The 18327-nt window shown below is 35.0% G+C and overlaps 1 protein-coding gene across 1 annotated transcript in view; it reads left to right on the plus strand.

Moving 5' to 3' along the window:
• LOC105537003 (chromosome unknown open reading frame, human C8orf34) overlaps positions 1–18327 on the plus strand; it is a 371753-nt gene that overhangs the window by 276414 nt on the left and 77012 nt on the right. Inside the window, 1 exon segment of the mRNA XM_011976495.1 lies at positions 3575–3651. Coding sequence (XP_011831885.1) covers positions 3575–3651 — 77 coding nt within the window.

The following is an 18327-nucleotide window of genomic DNA, read 5'->3' on the forward strand; positions in this document are numbered from 1 at the left end:
ATAAACCAATGTTAATGTAGCGTAATACAAAGAAATGGCCATAGTTAATACATACTCACATCTGTGGTGATGACATGGCATGTTCTTATGATAGACATTTAACCCTGATAATGAACATTAAGTAATGTGTCACTAGCAACATGGAGGCCCCAGGCTGGCCATTCGTTGACACTCGCATAGCTTCTGGAGTCAGTCTGGTTTCTGCTCGTAGATATTCTTGCATGTGTATCTTCACTTACGCCATCCTTCCCTGACTAGCAATAAGGCCTTTTTTCCCTCCCTTCTCTGCCTATTTAGATCATCTGCTGTAAGATCATGTAAAGTCTCTCTGATATTTTCTTTCTCTCATTCCCAAATTGTTTTTGAATTGCTTCTTCTGTGTTTGTTTCTCCTACTTCCATTGGATTATATGCTTCTTGAAGTTTTCTTATGTTACTCATCATGCCCAATACAAAACCAGGCACAAGAAAGACACTATTTAGTTAGTTGCCAATAATTTTTTAAATTTTATCAAAATAACTCCAACTTACCAATCTTTACCTATATATATCCTTCAGCAATCTCATTTACATAATTACTGAGTATTATAAGGACTCAAATTTCCTGGGAAATTAAATAATGTATCAAGAATGTGTTGCAGATTATACTTTAAGCTCTTTTCTTGAAATGCCTAATCCTGCATTCTTCACATTCAATTATTAGTATGCCTAATCTGCAAATTCCAGAATATGAGTTTCTGATTTAGTACATTCTTTTCTACTTAAGTTAGTCAAATGACTAGATCCAATAATTGAATAGCATTGGCACTATCCGAAAGTGCTATAAAGTTGACAGTTTGTGTCAACTGTGCATCCACATTGAACTTGGCTCGGCAAGCATAAATATTTCTATAAATAGGTATAACTGTGCATTAAAAAAGTCTGTTGTGACACAAGCAGCAAAAGTAAAAATAATGGCTGAAAAAAGTTGGATGTAGCTAAGCACTGCAATAAACTACAGATTTTTAGGTTCCCACCAACATGTCCAATCAACCACACGGGCTGAATTTTTAGTCCTACTGCTGCCACGGATTATTAGATTTCTGGTAAAATTACCTTATCTTTCCATGCTTCAGTTTCTTCTTCTCTAAAATTAGGATATAAGATAAACTGTAATATTTGACAAATTTAGGGACTCATTTCCCACCCACCCACAGGTGATTTAAAATAGCTAAAAAAAATTACTTACATTTGAAAATCATGCATAAAAGAAATTGCTCTGGAATAAACAGAGCAAAAAAGCTTGCACATATGTACTCACCTGTTACTGTTAATAAGCGATGCACTTAGAACACATAAACAATGGTATTTACTGCTCCAAGCATTAAACACTAAGGTTTTACTTTCATGATATCTCTGGTCCCTACTAGCTGGTTAGATTGGTATCCTATTATTAGATTTGGGCTATTTGGCAGTATCCATTTGACTTCATAACTTTCAAAAACAGTACTTATGTAAACTCTCAAATGTTCTGGCAGTACTTATAGTTGTCCCTTCATACTAAGCTCAATGGAGATTTCTGGATATCGTACCAATAACCAGGGAGAATTCAACAGAAACAAAATCGAACAAAATGTAAATAATACAAAGTTACTAATATTTTCTCTTTATAAATGTTCATCTTTGTTAAAAAGTTAATACTGCCCTGTAAATGTGTTCAAGTAAATTTCATGAAAGAAAGTGCACAGAAAATATTCAACTTCTTTTGAAAGCACCTAATGCAGTGCTTGGCATATAGTATTTGTTCAATAAATGAATACACAAATATACAAATACAGTAAATGTATGAATGAAAGAATGAATACATAAATAATCAAGCAGAATGACATCTCTTAAAAACCATTAACTACTCGTGGAGAAGAGCTTGAGAACTCATTTATAGTATTTCTAACTTTAAAAAAATTAGCAAATCCATGAGAAGGTGGATTTTATTGTCCTATATATGGAAATAATTTTCTTCGTAATGTAGAATAGAACATTTTAATGTTATTTATTTATTAAGTCAATAGATTACTCAAATAAGAACTTCAATACATAAACAAAACAGGAAACATACTGAGTGAATACTAAAATTATAGTAGCATTTGCTCACAGTTCTGCAGAATATAATTCAGTTTTGGAGGACTTAAATTATGCTTAATTTACATCCTAATTTAACAAATTTATTGTCACCTTTACAATTGGGTTTTGGGAGCTAGAGCTTCAAGTATTCTTTACAAGTGGATTAATAGTTTTGCATTTGGTATAATTCTCGTTGTCTCTCATGATTTTATCCACTAAAACTTGCTTATTTTTAATATCTATGTTCTGTTAGGAAAGGTAGATTTAAAATCTTTAAATTCACCTACAACTTGTGAACGATGTCTTTCTCCTGAAGTCAGTTTTACGGTGGAAGGTGTTCTGTGTTCTAAAACAAAATCCGCATTTACATCTACATAAACTATGTGCCCCAGAATTTAGAAACTTGTCTTCTTGAATGTAAAATTCTGAGTTATCAGAGATAGAGAGAGCTCCATGATTCGAAAGCTATGATTATGGATCTGTGCTGAGCTTTCCATTGTCTCCCTGGTGTTTGGTGGTCATTAAGGGTTTGAAAGATTTCATGCTCTAATTCTCATTTCAGAGTATATGTTTTACGAAACAGAAAAATCTGTCTCCATATGTACATAAAGCTAAAGGAAAATCTTTAGGGCTTTATATGATTCCCTCAAGTATTAATAAATATAAGAAATTAATTTTTAAATCCAGTGGTTTAAAATACCTTTCTCTTAACTGATTTTTTTTTAATTTGAAAAGGAGTTCAAACTCAACTGAGAGACGTCAACAGTCTTCTGGATAGATTATTCCTAGTTGCTCCATTTACCTATCCCTGTCACAGAATTCTTTATAACCCGTAGAAATCCTTGTTGTTCTGATGGTTGTTATAATGTCAGAAGACACAAGAAAAAGGTTGCATCATTTTTTTCCACATATTTGAAAGCCACTACTCACTCACCCATCAATGTATTCAATTCAGGCTAAGTAATTGCAACTTCTTGCTTCATACGTTGAAATGGAAAACCAATCACCATTTAATAATATCCACCTTTCTCTGAACTTTTTTCAGAACGTTCCATTCCATCTGAAAGAGAGAGCACAAAATAGTACTCAAATTGTGTAACCCCCAAAAGGAGACAACTGATAGATAAAACAAATAATTTTAAAATTATAAAAAAGAAAAACGACATTAAATATAATTATATTCCAACAATTAGCTGCATAATATGCCAAAATATCTTGCTTCATTTGTATAACTAAGATAACTGCGGTTCTTGCACATCCTGACATTATTGTGCCCTTCTAAATTGAAAATACTTATCATTTTTCATAAGTTGTGTTTAAGTTAAATATTATTTCATGTTCTATTTTAACTCACAAACAATATGATTTTTTCAACAACAAATTCTGTCATTTTATTATCACAACAGTTTTATATATCAGAGAATTAATAAGCAATATGTGACTGTAATTTATTCATTTTTAAAAAATAAAAATAGATTCCTTACCTGGGACTGAAGAAGCACTAATGGAGGAGGGTGATGAATTTGAGAAAGCGTCTAAACTAACAGGACCTGTAAGTATAATCATTGACTTATTATTTTTTTAATTGCTAAAACTAATTTAAATTACTAATAGGAAAATCTAAATAAAATATAATAAAGCCAACTTTCTTACTGGTTAATTAGGCTGCTCTAAGTTGTTTCGACAGTTGGGGAAGAAGACTCGAACTAGATGAGAAAACTGAAGTTCTGATGTTATTAGCTGCTTGCTTGTTGTGCATGTGAGCACGCTAAAAGGTTATGAGCTGCCATGTTAAACTTCAGTAAGTTTAACTATACTTACCTTGGTAGTAAAACAAATATTTTGCATATCCTGAAAGTTTACATATGACTTATGCTATTTTTAGTTGTGAAGTCCTTGTAATATGTTTGTTAAACCATATATCTTCAATACAGTATTTTGGGAGAGAACTATTAGGTTTAAGATTTTTAATGCGATTTAAAGTTAAAAGAATCAATAGAAAAAACCTGAAATTCTGTACAAATTCTAACTAAAAATAATTTTTTATACATGCTAAAGTTCATAAAATATTTTGAGTTTCTATAAAAATAACAATAAAAATAACTAATGCAATCATGCGTTATCTTAAACATAATATTTGGACTGGGTTTGTATGTGTCTATATTCTCTGTATTAATTTGCTAGAGCTGCCATAACAAAGTAGCAAAGACTGGGTAGCTTAAATAACAAAAAGTTATTTTCTCAAAATTCTGGAGTCAAAAATAAAGGATCACAGTATTGGCAGGGCTGGTTGCTTCTGAGGTCTCCCTTTGTACCTTGTGGATGAATGTCTTCTCCCTGTGTCTTCACAGCTTTTTCCCTTTGTACGTGTCTGTGTCCTAATCACTTAACACCAGTGATATATCACAAATATCACCAGTGATATTGAATGAGGGCCTCCCTAATAAACACCTTTAACTTAATTACCTCTCTAAAGACCTTATTTCCAAATACATTCTGAGGTACTTGGGCAAGGAATTTGACATATGAAGTTTTAGGAGAACACAGTTCAACCCATAACACTCTGTGACAAGATTACATGATTTTAAACATTATTCACATCATAGGATTTGGTAAAAGGCGCCAAGTTTTCCAATGAACTTGATAATAAAATAAATTTTAAAAATTATTGATGAAATTAATGTATCTTTGCTCAGATGTTATTTTATTGACCCTATTTAAAATTTTGCATTTCCCTTCTTTATTTTTTATACAGTACTTATGATTTCTACTGTGTGATGTAATTTACTTATTTGTTTTACTGTTCGTTTCTTTCAACTGTAATATAAGGTCTACCCATGGCAAGAATTTTTGTACATTTTTTTCACTTCCACATCCCTAGAAGAGTACCTACACACAGGAGGCCCATAATATCTCACACACACACACACACACACACACACACACACACACATGTTGAATGCATAGTTCAGCAATAATTCCTCACCATAAGATGAAAACTATTATATTTTCCTTTACTATAAAATGATAAAATCTTAGAAATAGAAAAAACCATGGTAACTGTCCAGTTCAACATTTCCCATCTCTTACCTTGGCATTTTCAACCGTGGTGTTTTCACTCCTGTATTCAATGCAGTGATATCTAACCTATAGATGAGGAAACAGAAACTCAGAGAAGCTAAGGAACTAAAGTTAAAAGTTAAAACTAAAGTTAAAAGTTAAAAGTCCTAAAGTTAAAAGAACAGTGATATCAGGAGTTGGGACTAGTCAATTTTCCTTCTACTGTACATCCTTAATATTTTTAGTGCTTTTCTGTTTCTTTTAGAAACTGTTTATTCCTGTTTGTTAGAGATTGTCTTCCATTCCTCACAAACATTGGTCCTAGTTCTACTCGGGGAGTGATAGCTTAAACCTAATCCTTTTTACAATTAACTGATGTTCAGATATTAGAAGCTACCAGTGTGTCCCAAATGAGACTTAAATTTTTAGGTCAAAACACAGTCCATTCTTTTAACCAATGCTTTTACATTGTGTAGTTTCAAAAAATTTCAGTACCTTGATGCTTTTTCTGAATATATCCTTGTTTGCCAAGTCCCCTGCAACATGTGAGTTATGCCACAACCAAATTTAGGGTTCCAAATAATGTTCTCACATAGAGTACAATGAAGTATGTGGTTGGAACAAATATTATTTGGGGTTTATAGCCTACTGTTGCATTAATTTTATTTTTTAAGAAATGTTCTGCCATTTATAAACTTTAGTATTTCTCCATGACCTCATGATGTTATGTTGTCCTTTAGGTTGTGATAATCTGTCATTCATCACTTTTTGCAAAGGTTATCAGCTGTGAATTCCACAAAGTTCATATTTCTCCCTCAGGTCTAAACATATACCATTAGATTCTTCTTCTAATCATTTACTCCAATCAAGATATATCCTCTCTATAGTATTTGGCTGCCTTAATAATACACAAAACTGCAAAGAAAAAAGAAATTAGATTTATTTGACCAAACTTTTCATGAGTGATTTCAAATGGGCTCTTCGAGATCTTTGCTTTTTTCCACTGTACTCACACAGTGCTTCCCCAGTGCAAAAGTTTGTTGTAGGTCAACTTTGTTTTTATTTACATTCATTAGATTTTTGCATTAAAAATTATCTGATTCCACTTAATATCATATTACACATTTAAATCTTTTTGGAATTAAGTGGAATAAAAACAATAAATGAATAAATGAATGAATGTCAGGACCCTGAAGCAGACAGTTTCTAGGTGGCAGCTGCTTTTATTATGAGGAAAGCATGAGTTAAAATCAAAGTTAATTTTGTTAAAATGATGTTATTTTAGATGTAGATTTCCTAAAAATACTTCTGTAGTATTTCGTGGGAGAGCATTTTTAATAAATCAAGAAGAAAATTCTGACTTTATCTAAATATTAATGAAGAATTGGAGCAAAGCAACTTTTTTTCTTTATTACTGTAAGAAACATAAAATACTTCAAAGCAAATTTTGAGTCATATCCTGTACAAATATAAATATGCCACAAATGTTGAAAACCATTTAAGGTAGTTTCAACACAGGCTGTCTCTATTTGCTAACTTTCCATGTTGAGTATTGTATATTAATAAGTGGGGAACAGACTCTTGGAAACTGTTTTTTCCTAGTGGCTTACTCTGTGCTTGGAATATTTCTTGAATATTTTGTGAATATTTAAGTGATGTAGAGGCAACATTTATATTTGAATTTTTATCCTCCTCCAAATAAGCAAGTTGTTCTTCTGGAATTTCCCTCTCCCTCTCTGCTGTCTCTTTTTCTGGACTGCCTCTTGGTATATATACAGCCTATTCAGATTAAAACTGGATTTGTCAGGTGAAGCCGTTAAGTAAACCAACAAAAAGACAACCGTGAAAAGACAATACCAAACAGCAGGTATTGATTATGACCTCTTAGCTTCATAAATATAATGCATTATTTTAGATCAATGATTGATATACACTTAATATCAATGATTTTGGATTGCATAATTTCTTATGCAATTTTTTTTTTGCTTCAAATGCTTGTTTTTTTGGGTTGTTTTTTTTTTTTTTTTTGAGACAGGGTCTAGCTCTGTTACCTAGGCTGAATTCAGTGGTATTATCACAGCTCACTGCAGCATTGACCTCCTGGGCTCTGACATTCCTCCCACCTTAGCACCTCAACCTCCTGGGTAGCTGGGACTACAGGTGTGCACCACCACACCCGACAAAATTTTATATTTTGTAGAGACAGAACCTAGCTATGTTGCCCAGGCTGGTCTTGAACTCCTGGACTCAGGCAATCCTCCTTCCTCGGCCACCCAAAGTGCCAGGATTACAGGAATGAGCTTCCTTTATCTTAAAAAATCTATTTTGCTGTAAAATTATTAAATAAATATATAGGTGTAAAGGGAAGATGAAGATAATTAAGAAAGATCATTGATAGTAAATATTTTACTGACTTTTTTTTTTTCCTTGTAAATTTTTAAAGTTATTGTATTCATCAGCCAGTAATGACTAGCTCATTATAATCTGACTCTCATAAGACTTTATGTAACTGGTCATCATTTCTTAAAGTAGAAAAGAAAATGTAAAAGACTTCTGTAAAAAAGGTTTCCTAAAATGCCCAGGGTTTACTAAAAGTTATGCTTTTGGTATATTCTCCTCCTGGAGAGTTTTATCTGCTTGGGAAAATATATAAAATTGCCTAGGATAATATCACATATCAATATGTGATGATATCACATATTTGTACAGCACTTTTTAATTATTAAGTGCTTCACATATTTAACACCAATAATGTCTAAATTTTGTCATTTTCATGGCTTATCACTTTATCCTGACCACCTCGCTGTGAAGTAGTGCTTCTTTAGCTTCAGATGAGCATACTGAGCTTCCAAAAGATCTTGTGATTTGTCCCAGGTCACATAGAGAGGGCAGGACAAAAACTCATGGTTCCCAGTGCCCATACTGTCTTTCATAGAACTTGTTGGGATCCATACAATTGGTACTTATTTGCAAATTTGTATTTAGGCACTTAGTCACTGTTAACACCTGCAATGAAAAAGGGATAAGTATTAGGCCATTATCAGTAGCCAATATCTTTTTTTATTTTTTGTTTTATTTTATTTTATTTTAAGATGGAGTCTTGCTCTGTCACCCAAGCTGGAGTGCAGTGGTGCGATCTTAGCTCATTGCAATCTCTGCCTCCTGGGTTCAAGTAATTCTCATGCCTCTGGCTCCCTAGTAACTGGGATTACAGGCATGTACCACCACGCCCAGCTAATTTTTGTATTTTTAGTAGAGATGGGGTTTCACCATGTTGGTCAGACTGACCTTGAACTCCTGACCTCAAGTGATCCATCCGCCTCAGCCTCCCAAAGTGCTGAGATTACAGGTGTAAGCCACCATGCCTGGCCATCAATATCAAAGGTAGAATTATTCACTGGATGAAGTAGGTAGTGAAAAGCAACAGTTTGAGGGACTGGATCAGAACAGGTAGTTTTTTATGAGAGAAAGGGATCGGTACATTTCAGCATAAGAGATTAGCGTTGCTAAGGTTTTTCAGAATTGGAGGACTCTGAGAAACCAGAGCAGTATGAAAAGAGATCCTGGGATGGGGAAACTACTGAGAAAGAAAGCAAAAGGGAAAAAAGTATATGTTTAAGAAAAAAATATCTGTGGCAAGCTTGATCCAAAAGTTAGAGACTCTGGTAATTCTGGAGTTATCTTGATAAAGTGTCTGTTGAGCTAGATTGGAGGTAAATTTGATTATTTTTAGTCTTGCCAGATGTTGTGTGTGTGAGTCCATTTTCATGCTGCTGATTAAAAACATACCCAAGGCTGGGAAGAAAAAGACGTTTAATTGGACTTACAGTTCCACATGGGTGGGGAGAGCTCAGAATCATGGCGGGAGGTGAAAGACCCTTCTTACATGGCAGCAGAGAGAGAAAATGAGGAAGAAGCAAAGTGGAAACCCCTGATAAACCCATCAGATCTCATGAGACTTGTTCACTATCACGAGAATAGCACAGTAAAGATTGGCCCCCATGATTCAATAACCTCCCCCTAGGGCCCTCCCACAACACATGGGAATTCTGGGAAATGTAATTCAAGTTGAGATTTGGGTGTGGACACAGTCAAACCATATCATTCCACCCCTGGCCCCTCCAATCTCATGTCCTCACATTTCACAACCAATCATCACACCTTCTCAGCAGTCCCCCAAAGTCTTAACTAATTTCAGCAATAATCCAGTGGTCCACAGTTCAAAGTCTCATCTGAGACAAAGCAAGTCCCTTCTGCCAATGAGTCTGTAAAATCAAAAGCAAGTTAGTTACTTCCTAGATACAATGGGGGTACAGATATTGGGTAAACATAATTGTTCCAAATGGGAGAATATGGCCAAAACAAAGGGGTTACAGGGCCCATGCAAGTCTGAAATCCAGTGGGGCAGTCAAATTTTAAAGTTCCAAAATGATCTCCTTTGACTCCAGGTCTCACATCCAAGTCACATTGATGCAAGAGGTGGGTTCTCATGGTCTTGGGCCTGCTCCACCCCTGTGGCTTTGCAGGGTACACCCTCTCTCCTGGCTGCTTTCATGGGCTGGTGTTGAGTGGTTGTGGCTTTTCCAGGAGCACAGTGCAAGCTGTCAGTGGATCTACCATTCTGGGGTCTAGAGGACCATGGCTGTCTTCTCACAGCTCCACTATGTGGTGCCCCAGTAGGGGCTCTGTGTGAGGTTTCTGATCCCACATTTCCCTTCTGCACTGCCCTAGCAGAGGTTCTCCATGCAGGCCCAGGTCCTGCAACAAACTTTTGCCTGGGCATCCAGGCATTTCCATTTATCTTCTGGAATCTAGGCAGATGTTCCCAAACCTCAATTCTTGACTTCTGTGCACCCACATGCTCAACACCATGAGCAAGCTGCCAAGGCCTGGGGCTTCCACCCTCTGAAGCCACAGCCTGAGCTGTATGTCAGCCCCTTTCAGCCATGGCTGGAGCAGGTGGGACACAGGGCACCCAGTCCCTAGGCTGCACACAGCACAGGGACCCTGGGCCCAGCCCACGAAACCACTTTTTCCTCCTGGGCCTCCGGGGCCTGTGATGGGAGGAGCTGCCGGGAAGTTCTCTGATATGCCTTGGAGACATTTTGTCTTGAGGATTAACATTAGGATCCTTGCTACTTATGCAAACTTCTGCAGCCAGCTTGAATTTCTCCACAGAAAATGGGTTTTTATTTTCTATCACTTGGTCAGGCTGCAAATTTTCCAAACTTTTATGCTCTGCTTCTCTTATAAAACTGAATACCTTTAAAAGCCCCCAGGTTACATCTTGAATGCTTGCTGCTTTGAAATTTCTTCCTCCAGATCCTCTAAATCATCTCTCTCAAGTTCAATGTACCACAAATCTCTAAGGCAGGGGCAAAATGCTGCCAGTCTCTTAGCTAAAGCATAACGAGAGTCACCTTTGCTCTAGTTCCCAACAAGTTCCTCTTCTCCATCTGAGACCATCTCAGACTGAATTTTATTTTCCATATTGCTATCAGCATTTTGGGAAAAGCCATTCAACAAGTCTCTAGGAAATTCCAAACTTTCCCACATTCACCTTCAAACTGTTCCAACCTCTGCCTGCTACCCAGTTCCAAAGTCGCTTCCACATTTTCTGGTATCTTTTCAGCAATGCCCCACTCTACTGGTACAATTTACTCTATTAGTCCGTTTTCATGCTGCTGATAAAAACATAACCAAGGCTGGGAAGAAAAAGAGGTTTAATTATACTTACAGCTCCACATGGCTGGGGAGGCCTCAGAATCATAGCAGTCAGTGAAATGCACTTCTTACATGGCAACAGCAAGAGAAAATAAGGAAGAAGCAAAAGTGGAAACCTCTGATAAACCCATCAAATCTCATGAGACTTATTCACTATCACAAGGATGGCATGGGAAAGACCAGCCCCCATGATTCAATAACCACCCCCTGGATCCCTCCAACACTTGGGAATTCTGAGAGATACAATTCAAGTTGAGATTTTGGTGGGGACACTGCCAGACCGTATCATTGTGTTTTGTTGATTAGTACATAAACATTCTTTTTATTTTTGCTGTAGGAACAAAGGAATAGCTCTTTCCCTTTTCACTCTTCCTGATTCTTTGGACTTCTACTCACAAGTAGTGAAGTTTGGATCTGATTGTGTGACACTGAAATTTCTCACATATGCCATATTTCCCAAGGTCCTGTGGATAGAAACTTAAAAAATAATGAATTTGGATAAGATGCAAATATACTCTTTTCACAACTATAATTGGAAAACATGAAGATGAAGCATCTATGCATATATCTTCTGTAACACATACAACTTATGTATAATTTCAGAAAGATTGGACAGCAAGAGCATTGTTCCTAAATGAATTTCTTTTTACAAGAAATAATTAGATGAATTACTTTTTGTTAATTTTTAATTTTTTTTATCTGGCCAATGCAGTACCTAGGTCAACAGAGTCCCTCCTGTATTTCTGTTCGGTGACTGAATGTTAATTAGCAGAGTGGAATCCTCTTATAATAAGTCCTGGATTCTTTTGGGAATTATGTTAAAAAAGGAATTTTACACAATGAACATTGACTGCTAAGACTTAAAGAAACTTTGGCAATCTGCTGAAGTCATATGACATTTCTCAATATGCAAGTTGCACAAATGCCTTTTATTTCTTTTCTCCAAAAACATACATATTACTTTCAGGCCAAATACTGTGCCTTCTTGGAGATTCATTCCTCTATCCCATTTCTTCTTTCCCAGATCTTTACCTCTTCTGTTGTAAGGCATTCATAAAAAGATCTATACATTTGATTCCAGGTGAGATTTGTCAAAAATAATTTTTTAAAATCTATACATTTGAAAGACATAAAATTATAAAATCATCACTTAGGCTTGACAGGAAGCATAAAAAAATTTTACTCATACAATTCCTGTATAAAATATGGGTGAGGAATAGTTCTTTAGTGGACCTTTGCACTATGTATTTAACTATGAATTTTGGTACTCCTACTTTGTATCTTATTTCTTATTAATATTGCTACACTGTGTACACAAGCCTGCCCACAGAAACATTTTGTCTGTTTCCTCATACTCACAACTTAACATTTTAAATGTTTCCAATAAAACATGTTCCAAATTCTTTTTTAATACTCAAGTATAATTTTATGGTACATAAATTGTTGCACATATTTTAGAGGGTTTGTGATTTTGTGTAAATTGATTTAAATAGTTGAGCAATAGAAGCAAAGTTGAGTGAATGAATTAATGAACAATTTGCAATTTTTTCTGCATTGTACATCTATAATGGAAAACTAGGCACACAGCTAGCATTTATGGAATTAAGATTAAACATATTTCAACTTGTACTCTTGCAAAATGAAAAAGAAATGAATGTTCATTATAATCTCACCAAATAGAAGTAATAAATTATGATGAATTTTGTCCCTTGAAAGATAGTGTTGGCAAATTGCTGGCGACTAATTGTAGCAATGAAATTTATGTTAAAGAACTGTGACTAGTACATATTTTGCTCAATCCTAAAGGTTTTTTCTATTTCTTTTTCTTCTGGCCTGTGGAATTTCACTTGGCTTTTATGACTCATAGGCTAAGATGCCAATAAAGCTGCTCAAAATTAAGTGCTATAGTAGGCAAGTTATCTAACCAAAGTTTGGGATCTGGTGGGATTTTTCCTTTTGACATTTCAGGTCTGTTGATTTCTGACATGTTAAGGATGAAAATATTTGCCCAGACCTCTGTAAATATTATTTTTTAAAACATCTATGAGTTTGAAAATGTAATTTCTGCAAATGTTACATTTGCATAGAGAAAAAATGACCAAAGATGATAAAGTGTGACATAATAAATGTTTAGACATTGATTATGGTTTTAGTAATTAATTCAATCACTTTACATAATTGCACTGTTTCTCCATTAATAAAAGTATGACATTATTTTGTTGTATCAGTTAAATTCTGCCTTTAATTTTTAAAATAATGGGAAGGGAGTGTGGCCTAATATACATTAATGCAGAACAAGTATAATTAATTTCTAGGCAAATAATACCCAAGGAGATGTATGACAGCATGTGATCCCAGTCATGAGTCTGTTAGTTCTGAACGTGATGAGCAAAAGGGAAACCACAATTTTACATTTTCAGTATTTTGAAGTTATTGCTAATTCTTTATTAAAATGATTATCACCTGCTGCAAATTTAATTAGATTGCAGTAGAAATGGGCTGAAGAGAAGAAAAACAATATGGATTATGTTTGTGTTTTGAGGTAAAGCCCTATAGCTCTGACTGTGAATTGTGCAGGATGTGTGCTGGGAAACACATTAAGTTAACATCCAATCCCTTGTGGAAATGGAAAAACCTGAAATTACCCACAAGGGAGTTTCCTTTACATGTTCCTCTCCTTCTTCAGCTAAGAAAACTACACAGATTACATAAAATGGTGGATTCTGAGTGCTTCCCTATAGAAGCTTACGCATTTGCGGGGTTCTTTTTTACCTTTTAACCACATTCATCTAATCAAGATAATATTTCTGCTTATTGTAAAAAATGACCATATTTGTTTTCTGAATCTGAAGAGTGTGCTGATTCAAACAAATCGAAAAAATATTTTATATTTCTGATATTATGTTGACTAATACGTATATTAAAAGAACATTTGGAAAATGATTATGTTTATATGTTTATATTGAAAGGATGTTGACTGTTAGGTTATATTGAAAAAAAGTCATTTTTCAGAAATCAAACTCTTTTTAAAATGGAATATAAAAAGCCTTACATTCTGCTTTTCTTTACATTACATCATAAGCATATTCTTTTTTCCCACTATGGTTTTGTTATTCCGAAAGTTAAAAAAAAAAAAAAATTACGTCTATCTTACAAGCTAAAGGCAATAAGCACATTCTTACATAAAATTTCTCTGTAAGTCTAGTTCTAACGGCTGTGCTTTAATGTATTTTCAAATACAGTTTGTTAGAGGCTGGGCGTGGTGGCTTATGCCTATAATCCCAGCACTTTGGGAGGCTGAGGCAGACGGATCACCTGAGGTCAGGAGTTTGCGACCAGCCTAGTCAACATGGCAAAACCCCATCTCTACTAAAAATACAAAAAATTAGCTGGGCATGGTGGCAGGCATCTGTAATCCCAGTTACTCAGGAGGCTGAGGCAGGAGAACTGTTTGAACTTTGGAAGCGGAAGTTGCAGTGAGCTGAGATCACGCCACTATGCTCCAGCCTGGACAACAGAGTGAGACTCTATCTCAACAACAACAAAAAAATTGTCAGTGTCATTTGTTTTTGATAATTCATCCCTTCTTCATTAATTTGAACATTTTCTTTTCGTCTTAATTAGTATGTATAATATTGTCACAGCTAATATTTATTAAATCTTTAATTTTTACCGGACATTGTGTGAACATCCCATTTTGTTTGCGAGCAGATTTTAATTACTAACCAACTTATACATCAGAAAACTAAGATTGAGGGAGATGTAATAGATTGCCTTAAATCCCTCAGTTTGTAAGCCTGGGGAGCCAGGATTGTACCTACTCCAGGTCCTCCAAATGTAGACTGTACTAAGTTAACCATTATCATCTAGGCAGTGGAGAGTTAGCCTCCATTAACTTCTATGTTATTTCTGTTTTAGTTATTGCCGTTTTACATGTTTAAAGTAGATAAAGTCCTTCTTTTTGTTCTTTTTTTGCAAAATCAAAGAGTTTAACCATCATACAATAACTAGCTGTTCTAAAGTATGCCTTCTTGTATGTTTTTTTTTTTAAGAACAGGTTTAGCATTTCAGTATTTCAAGAAAAGCTTGGGAGACCTTTTCCCAGAATACAAAAAAACTATTCATCAGCTTCTAGAGATTATTTAGTTTGCTTACATAGAAAGTATTTCATCTAGTGATTTTTATAGAGTTTCTTAAAGCTTAAATCATATTCACAAGAATCTTATAAATTAGAGGACAGAATTGAAATCTTAAATTCCAGTTATTTTGTTCAGAATATTGGGACATCTAGATTCAGAAATAACACAAACTTCTTGGGAAAAAAGGAAGCTGAGTAATTTGTAAGTAAGTAAGTAAATATCTCTCCACGATGTCACAACTACAAAAAAGTATTTGTACTTCTCAAGAATTGTGAATAAGATGTGTGTATTTATTTTTCTTAAATCCGAATTTCTGAAACTTATCATTTCCTTTTTAAGTTTCACTAATGCTTTTTATGTTTATTAAGGAAGTATTTGCATTCCAGTAGTAAGAATACAGGCATAGTTTTAAAAAGAAATTTCTGGAAAGATCACCTAATCAAAGAAGAAATATAAAGGGTTTATTAGCTAAGGAGACAAACTTCAAATGATATCAAGAAAAGGTAATCAAGAACTAGTAAACGCCTGTACTTGGAGATCACAAAAGTTGAGAAATGGCCACATCGAGTCTTTTGTTCCTGGAGAAAGTGACAAGAATATCTCAGCCTGAAGAACCTGCAGCCTAAGGACAGTCAAATGCAAGCAGACAGTAGGGAGACCTTGGAAGTGGAAGTCATTAACCTCTGCCAGGGGCGCATTTCCTGACACCTGTGTCTTCCTGTGGCCCCAACACTTGAGGCCAAGTCAGTGATCAACATGAGGAAATCAATAATACTTTGGTGGATTTGTCTCACTAGATTGCATTCCTGGGAGATGACAATTTGGATGAACATGCTCAATTCAAATTTTGCTTGCAGTCTTTTCTATGCCCAACACAACTTCCACCTCCAGATCCCTTTCTGTTTCCATTCCTGTCTTCTGGTCAATTCCCCACCTCATTCCCGTTATTGTAGAAACCTCTTCCTACAGGATATCACCTCTGTTTCTCCTAGTTAATAATCTAGGAAGCTGGACACCATCCTTCATCCCTCCTTCTGCTCCCAGTCTGGGTTAAGGCAGTCACACTCATCATGTTAACATCTCTGCAGCACTGTTATTTGTGCACATGACTGTCCAACCCAGGAGTTCCCATCTGGTGGGTAGTGGGATACATGCCCCTCTGGGCAGCCAGACCTTCCTTGAGATTTACTGCTGTAGATATTGATAGAGATACAGTTGGGGAAACAAATCGTGAATGGCCCACAGCTCTCCTAGACTATATACTTCCCTTGAAAGAGCAGTAACCCTGCTATAATCACAAGAAATAATTGAAATTAAGGCCTTACCTACATTAACTTATTTAAAATTACACAACCTCTTTGTGAGGTAAGTTTATCTTAATTTTTAGATGGAAAAACTAAGTTTTAGAGAAGGTAAGTAACTACAGCTAATGGTGTAGGTATGATGAGAACCTATCTGTCACACTCCAAAGCTCTGCTGGCCCACCTCGGGGCACCGATGGGATTAAAATCATTACTTTCCCATGTGTTTCTGGAGGCCAAGGAGTCTGTACCTGGACTTCAGGGAGCAGTTTCAATGGTTTCTGTCTTATACCCAAGATTTATGTGTAAGGTTTGCTTTGAACATAAGATTGCCCTGCTGTAAACAAACTTTGAAATTACCCATTCAAACTATTCTGAAATTTCAATGTTTACCCTATTTTCTTATGGTGCATTAACAATAACACGTAGCTGTCTGTTCTTTTTGCATCATGTGAATGCTTTGTCTTTTTTAGTAAGTATTTTTGGGGCTTAATGATTTAGATAATTATAAAAGTATTTTCTTTGCAAAGACATTTATATTGGATGTTGAATGCCTTTAAGGGCCTAAAAATCATGTTTGCTTTGGTCAAGTAACAAAACACTTATGTTAAACAAAATGTCACTAAACTTTTTCAAGACTCATAAAATTAGATATAGGAGGCCACAGTTATAATTCTTTATACTTTAAATGATTTGCAAGTGTGTCTAATTTGAGAGAGAAAAGAAAAAAACATAAATGCAATGTCATTAATAAATAAAAATTGTCAGAAATTTATGAGAAAGTGTTTTACACTCAGGAGAGAACCCTAGCCAATTCTATCACTTATTCTTTCAATGAACATTAAATCTTGACTATATTACTCCCAATCCAAATTTGGAAAACACCAAATTTCTGCTTTCCCTCTTTTTGTGAAACTGCCGAATTTAAATTCTGTCTTTGAAGGCTGATTCTAAAGAATGTGGTTAGCTCGTGACTTTAGGTTCAACAACACCCTAGTAACATTTCAGAAAGCCTCCTTATTCCACTGTTGACTGGTTTCCTGCTAGACAACAGAAAGCTGATGTTCTCCATTTCTTAGACCAATGGCTTTTTCATACAGCTGTTGACATAAAAGGAAAGCAAAAAACTTAATAAATCATCTTTTTTATATTACAAATTAAAGCATAACATATTCATTTTATCTGTGGTTTTAAGCCTTTGCTCAGCCATGATGTGCAAATGTCAAATAAATAGTCAACTTTTGATGTGTTTTAACGCTGTCAGTAAAATAGACTGTAGCAAGGCAAACTGTCTACGTCTGTGGCTGGTTTCCAAAAATCAATAACTAACATTTGTAAGTGCATTACTAAAATGCTTTTTATTATTTTAACAAACCTGGAAGTATGTATTATTATCATCTCCATTTTAAAGATGCAAAATGAAACTCAGAGAGAATGGCACTGCCAATCATATAGAACTAGAATTCCTTCAGGTTTATTCTGAATGTCCTTTAGAATTTTAGCAAATAGGTGGCAGTGTAGCTTGCAAAATCTTTAATCAAATTATTTTACTCTCGTTTGATATGAGTTCAGAGAGTTCCATGATGTAGATTCTGTGATTATCAACACTAGGATATATTTATAATAAATCCATATAATGCAATAAAATGAAATATAATTTTTATCATAACAAGTCATGTTCATCTCAAGATATTCAGTACCTAGCCCAGTGCCAAGAAAAGGAGATACCCAATAAATGATTGGTAGATTGAACTGAAGGAGGAAAAGTCACCCTGACAACTTTTATGTGTCCTTTTATTCATTGGCCACTTGTTCCAAATGGTTAGTGTTGTAAGTAGAATATAATACTATACTTCAAATGTCACATTATAGTTCTTTTAACTTCACTTAAAGAGGGAGATCCTGTGTCTTAGGTACCTCCCATGAGTCCAATTATTAGGCTGAGGTTATTGGATAATGTGGATCTGAGTAATTTTCATTTTTTGATCTTTAATCTCTTTAGAA

Source organism: Mandrillus leucophaeus, unplaced genomic scaffold (genome assembly GCF_000951045.1).
Source record: "Mandrillus leucophaeus isolate KB7577 unplaced genomic scaffold, Mleu.le_1.0 Scaffold167, whole genome shotgun sequence".
Lineage (NCBI taxonomy): Eukaryota > Metazoa > Chordata > Mammalia > Primates > Cercopithecidae > Mandrillus > Mandrillus leucophaeus.